This window comes from Megalops cyprinoides, chromosome 12, assembly GCF_013368585.1.
Source record: "Megalops cyprinoides isolate fMegCyp1 chromosome 12, fMegCyp1.pri, whole genome shotgun sequence".
NCBI lineage: Eukaryota > Metazoa > Chordata > Actinopteri > Elopiformes > Megalopidae > Megalops > Megalops cyprinoides.
In genome coordinates, this window is record NC_050594.1 from 10,586,119 (window position 1) to 10,592,820 (window position 6,702).

Here is a 6,702-nt window from a genome sequence, read left to right on the forward strand (position 1 = left end):
AATGAAAAAAGCTGTGGCTGGCAGCAAGGCTGTCTGACATCACAGCCCGGAGGAAGAGGCTGGGGTTCTAGGTACAAAACGCTCAGTCATGCATGTAAGTACTCGATTCTTAGCTCCCATTAAATTTTAATTTCTCAAATTCCCTCTTTTGCATATGACCGGTCCCATTACTACGGCTGGCGTTTGCGGATGTGTAAGTGATGACTAATGGGGAAGCGTGTTTCTGTGATACGGAGCTGACAGGAGGATCAGAGGAGGGGTTTGAAGTGTCTGAGGGGCTTGCTGACGGAGCTCAGGGGAACAGCCTCGCCTTGCACCTCCGCCAGTGTCAGCTGCATGACAGCACTCTTTCCCTGACGCTTTCACACGGGTCTCCTTACACTGTGTTTAACCAGCAGGTTACTTAACCTCGTCATTAGAGTATTTCGCATACCTGCTCCAGCTCGCTGCAGTTGTATTAGGCACAGAGGCATACATCAAAAGCTGAACAAGAACGGTGATTATTCTAAATGCTTCAACTCACAGCAGGACAGCAGTGTAGCATAGTGGCAAGGAGCAGGGCTTGTAAGTGAAAGGTTGCTGGTTTGATTCCCTCCTGGGGCACTGCTGCTGTACCCTTGGGCAAGGTACTTAACCCACAATTGCCTCACTAAATGTCCAGCTGCATAAATGGATAAAATTGTAAACTATGTAAGTCGCTCTGGATAAGAGTGATTGCTAAATGACAATGATGTGGTGTCACGTAATGGCTATAATATTAATTAATAATATTCATTTATATTAGTATAAAAAAAGTGAAGCACGGATCTGTGCATGTCCATACAGGACCTCCCTGTGCATGATTTCCACACATAGCAATGAGGAACTCTTATCTTTGTGAACATTTCTTTTGTTCATTTTGTTTTTATTGTTTTGCTCTTTAAAGAGATCCACATGTGGAAAGTATGTGTTACGTGACTCCATCATACCCCATGTTTTTTTTTTAGATTTTAAAACTCTGAAATACTCTGTAATTCTCTGAAAGACTTCATAAAATTGTTAGTTTATGAATCAGAAATCATGATCACAGCACTAGACTGCCCTCTTGTTCTGAATGCATGGAAGCTTTTCAGCTAAAGCTGAGGGGAGACAGTTGTCATCAAACTCTTTGATAAATCAACTCCAGTCCCCTGACAGGAGGAACATTCTCCTCTCCGTCTTTGAAACTCTCACCTGCTTAGTTAATTGAGCAGTAGACCAGTGAACAGAGAATCATGTCCTGCTTGCAAAAGCAGAAGGATCATTCACTGAGTTAATTCTCCAATCTGAGTCAAGGTTGAACCAGGACATCCACACTAAACCACTGCACTCCAGAGGAGCTTTACCCCACTTTCCTTACAAAAGTCCTAGAACTGTTTTTTTAACAGGTGTAACAGTGTGAACATTCACATCAAAGTTACTCATTCTGAAAGGGTTGTGTGAGCCCTATTCAAAGCAAGTCATTCTGTCAGGCGGAAGAAAACATATAATGACATATACTCTTGTTAGGAATTCATATAAAATACACAATGTCTTTCTTGGGCCACAACTCTGATGACAGATTTTCTAATAATTATTGTTGCATGGCCAGGCAGTCTGACAATTATGGTAGGTAAAGAGCACGGAGCACAATACACAGAAAGAGCTGACTCAGATTTATAGGTTTGGTTGAGCAGAGGCAGGAATTCAATGAACATCACTGTGCGTGTGTAGATACTCAGATTGCCAGGGTGCTGGCATTGGTTGGCCTGATTCTAATTCTAAAGTGGCTGTTTTTCTTATTTGTGTTTTAGGCTTATGGTCCAAGTTACCTTTTAGCTGCCGATCTGGGAGAAGAATATGAAGGTCCTAAAATAGGGGTGCTTGTTTTGTACAGAACTTTGAAAGATGCACATGTCCTGACGTTGTCCACATGTCCACAAGTGCTGACTATGCATATTCTTTAAAAGGGTCTTTTCAGAGACATTCGTTCACCCATAATCTCATTCATACCACAGTCTTGTATTAGTTTACACAGCTGCAGATAATCTAAGAAATAGTGTGTCCATACTTAATTTCCTCAAGGACATCCTTAGAAAACATGATTAAATCCTCATTTGACCGATATTTAAAATAATTATGTGACTTATATTAGGAAAAAACACAACAGTCTCAAAAATAAATTTTGTCATAATATTCCTTTGACCATACAAGCTATTGTAATGAGCGTGCGATTTCCAACCTTATTATACTACCTGTGAATTCAGTGTCAGACTTCCAGATTTACAATATGGAGCGCCCTCTAGTGACACCATTAACATCAACATAATGAAGGTCTCCATAAAAAATGAGTAAAGTGGAAATTGATCATTTTTGGTTCCTTTGAAGGGTTTTAAGGGCGTATCTGCTCTGTAAGGGCGGATGTAATAGCTTAAAGGTGTGGCTGTCTTACAGCATTTCAGCTGGTGTCACTGTCCTATGGTATGGCAGTTAAGGCAGATAGTACATGAAGCAACTTACATACTAAGTAATTTACAACTAAAACTTTAGTTGCATGCGACGTCTTACACGCAACTTGAGTGTTGCGATTCATAAGCAAAACGATTTAAATTCAACTCAATGCTAAGTCATACGTCTTTCTTGTCAGTAATTTCATTCCATATTGCATACATCATTTATAAACTTGTTATGTGATATTAGTTTTTCCTTGATTTCCCCCCGTTACGCATGGCTTTTTTTGGAGTGCCCAGTTGAATATTGCCGTCTCTTACCGTGACGTACACCGGACTCATGCAGGGGCGCAGGGCGTGACGAATACAATCGTCCGATACAATCTCACGCCAACGGGACTATTTTTCACTCTGAAAGTCACCCAGCGATCTAAGCGGAGGTGGGTGAGTTACTGTTGGAGGATAGGCAGGGCTCCACTGACGTCATCAGAGCAACTTGGAGGCGCCTGATGAGTCATAAAGTGTCCGAGGTTGATGAAAGCAACTCCTGCCAACATACCCACCCTTGTCCCTGGCAGAGCGAAGCCAAAATGTTCCTTTTCTTTTGGATCACGGTCATCAGGGGCTGATAACACGACTGGGATTGAAACCGAGCCGTACCGCTAAATTTGCATTCAAAGTTACTCGCAACCGTGGTATTAGTTTTTAAAAACCATTTATTCTTCACTGATTGCATCATTGCTATACATTTTTCAAATACAATTGAAGTGGAAAAAGTAGATTTGTATCGCTGGCAGACTAAAAGTACCGATCATTGCGAACTAGCTTGACTAACTCACCAAAATATCCAGCAAAACAGCAGGTTTCTTTACAACCGACTCTGTAGCTAGGTATTTCAATTAACGTGGATGTTTGACGTCGGCATTTTTTATTACTTACTCCTGAGTCCACAGTGTATTGTTCCACCTCCGCCTGTCAACGGTTGAATATGAATTAATTCTAGATACCTACATTGTCTTGGATGAAAGACCTGGCTAGATAGTGCTCTCGAAAATTAATCATTATGAATGGAATACAAGGTGGTTGTTGAAACGTGAACAATATCTGCATGTTGATTGGTTACTGCATGAAACTATTTGAAGTCAGCTTTGTGTAACTGCGTTGCAACTGAGTTGCTAGTTAGTTGCAAAGGGGTTTTGCATGACAAGGTTCAGCTTTGCTGCAGCCATAAAAGTTGCCTATGTAACATCAGAGTGTGGCTGTCCTGCAGGGTGTGGTGTAGAATTTTAAGGGTGTGGCTGTCCCACAAGGTGTGGCAGGATAAGGGTGTGGCTGTCCAGGAGGGTGTGAAGTGATAACCATCAGTTTCTGAGTTCAAGTCGCAGAGGGGACACGCTTGAATGAGGTATTTACCCTGAATTGCTACTGTAAATATCCAGCTGTGTGTAAACTGATAAAAAGTAAAACAATGCCTTTTAAGTGAACAAATGTAGCAAAAGTGTAATTAAGAATAAAGGCTCTAACACTAATGGCTGTCCAGGGTTGACCTTTCCTTTCCTTTTACACGCTGCCTATTTGAATCAAATTGTAAGGCAGTGGATTAATTTGGATCTGTCAGGATTTAAATTCTGTAGAAATAAATTAAGTTGTTTCACTGAGCTCTAGTGTTGGTTGCATGATCCTTGTTTGCAAAACTTGGCAATTTCCTGTATGTGAGTTTCATATTTCAATTTCTTAAAATGAGAAAGTTGGAAAGTTGCAGATGTTGGCTTGACTGAAGTTTTATAGCTGTGGACACATGCAAAGAGCTGTCTGAACCCTGATGCTGGAATGTGCTTACAGTTTAAGGAATGAATAAGAACTGTATGGTGGGAATACGGCATTTGATGTGTTGATATTAGCTATGTACAGTTAAGCTATTTCTGCATTAGTATGTTTGTGTAGGATTTATACGCATTGGGCTTTGGCGTGTACATTTATTGTGTACCTATCAATTAAGCCAACAGTGCTCACTGACACAGTGTGATGTACCATGTACCTGCTTAACCGCCCTTCCCTCTCTCTGCAGGTACATCTGCGGCATCTACCTGCTTAACCGCCCCTCCCTCTCTCTGCAGGTACATCCGCACCATGTACCTGGGCATTCAGAGCCGGCGTCAGAAGCAGCACCAGCGACGATTCTACTGGGCCATGATGTACGAGTACGCTGACGTCAACATGCTGCGCCTCCTGGAGACCTTCCTGGAGAGCGCCCCTCAGCTGGTGCTACAGCTCTGCATCATGATCCAGAAGAACCGGGCCGAGACACTGCAGTGTAAGGGCAGCGCTGGGGCTCCACCCACAGGGGCTGTGGGCATGGCGTGGGAGGGGTCATGTGAGGGGCGGGGCTATAGTTTCATCATCCACCCAGCCTCTGGTCTCAATAGATCTTTCCAGAAGCTGACATGGTGGTAGGCTCCCTCAGATTGCTGGTAAAATGATGAGCAGAGAGAGAGAGGAGTGACCTGTTCTCCTTATGCTTCTTTCACATGTTGATTTACAGCACCGGTCAAAAGTTTGGACACACCTGATTAAGGTAATGGGAGACATGCATTTGAAGGCACTTTGAACCGAAGACTTATACTTAAATGCTTGAAATTCGTTTTTTGGAGGAAAATAAATAGTGAGGCTGATGCCTATGTATGCATTTATTTCCAAAAATGTTATTTTTAAAAAAATATTTTTGGGTACTTTGAAGAATCTAAAATATAAGATAAGTGATTTGTTTAACACTATTTTGGTCATTACATTATTCCATTTGTGTTATTTCATAGTTTTTATGTATTTTCTACTATTATGAAATCTGGAAAATAGTAAAAATAAAGAAAAACCCTTCTATGCTTAGGTGTGTCCACACTTTTTGCTGGTACTGTATATACAGAAATTTGCGCTTCCCCATCCCATGCAGGCATGTCTCCCTCTCTCTTTTTCTCGCTCTCTCTCCTTCCTCCTGCTCTCTCTGTCTCTCGCTCTATTTCTGGTATAGGCGTGTCCTCTGTAGCCTCTCTCCTGTCTCTGGCCTGGGTCCTGGCCTCCTACCACAAGCTCTTGCGGGACTCTCGGGACGACAAGAAGAGCATGAGCTACCGAGGGGCCCTGATCCACATCTTCTGGCGCCTGTTCACCATCTCCTCGCGGGTGCTGTCCTTCGCCCTCTTCGCCTCCATCTTCCACATCTACTTCGGCATCTTCGTGGTGCTACACTGGTGCGCCATGGCCTTCTGGGTGGTGCACGGCGGCACTGACTTCTGCATGTCCAAGTGGGAAGAGGTGCTGTTCAACATGGTGGTGGGCATCGTCTACATCTTCTGCTGGTTCAACGTGAAGGAGGGCCGAACCCGCTGGCGCATGGTGGCCTATTACTCGGTGGTGCTGGCGGAAAACACGGTGCTGACCTGCCTGTGGTACGTGTACAGGGACCCGGCCACCACCGACGCATACGCTGTGTCGGCGCTGTGCGGGGTGTACCTCAGCTTCGCCTCGGGCGTGGTCTTCATGGTCCTGTACTACGGGGTGCTGCACCCCATGGGCCCCCGCATGCGCGTGCTGGCCAGCTCCTGCTGTGCCGAGCTGCTGTGGGGGCTCCCCCTGCCCCCCGAGGCTGAGCCCATGGCCCCCACCCCCACCCCGACCCGCGGCTCCACCGGGGACCACACTCACGAGGATCTGGCGACGGACACCTGCCTGCCCGTGTTCCAGGTGAGGCCCACCACGCCCACCACCCCGCGGGGCCGGCCCTACCGCCCTGAGGGACCCCTCATCAAGATCGACATGCCCAGGAAGCGCTACCCGGCCTGGGACGCCCACTTTGTGGACCGGCGGCTCAGGAGGTCTATCAACATCCTGCAGTACATCACCCCCAGCGCCGTGGGCATCCGCTACCGGGACGGGCCCCTTCTGTACGAGCTTCTCCAGTACGAGTCCTCCCTCTGAGACCTCTCTCCCTGCTCCCTCTATCCCCCCCTCTTATCTCTCTCTCTGTCCCCCCCCCCCCCTCCACAGCTGTTTCTCATTGTTTTTTTCTTGGTTTATTCCTCAACAGTAAAAAAGCATAAAATGTTTCTGCCATTGCAGCAATTCCATTTCACATTTGTTTCAATTATCATTTATGTGTATGACTACAAAAAAAAAAGAAATGTAGCAGAAAAGTTCATATAACTGAAAGTGTAAGCCACATACTTTCAGCTATTTTAACAGAGAGGCTGTCTTTTTCTTT

At 45.0% G+C, this 6,702-nt stretch overlaps 1 protein-coding gene across 1 annotated transcript in view; it reads left to right on the forward strand.

Moving 5' to 3' along the window:
- The window catches only part of LOC118787323 (XK-related protein 6), a 25,770-nt gene extending 19,303 nt beyond the window's left edge, over positions 1-6,467 (forward strand). Inside the window, exons 2-3 of the mRNA XM_036542842.1 lie at positions 4,565-4,761; positions 5,473-6,467. Coding sequence (XP_036398735.1) covers positions 4,565-4,761; positions 5,473-6,419 — 1,144 coding nt within the window. The 3' untranslated portion in view covers positions 6,420-6,467. The remainder of the gene's footprint in view (positions 1-4,564; positions 4,762-5,472) is intronic.
- Positions 6,468-6,702: the final 235 nt, after the last annotated feature.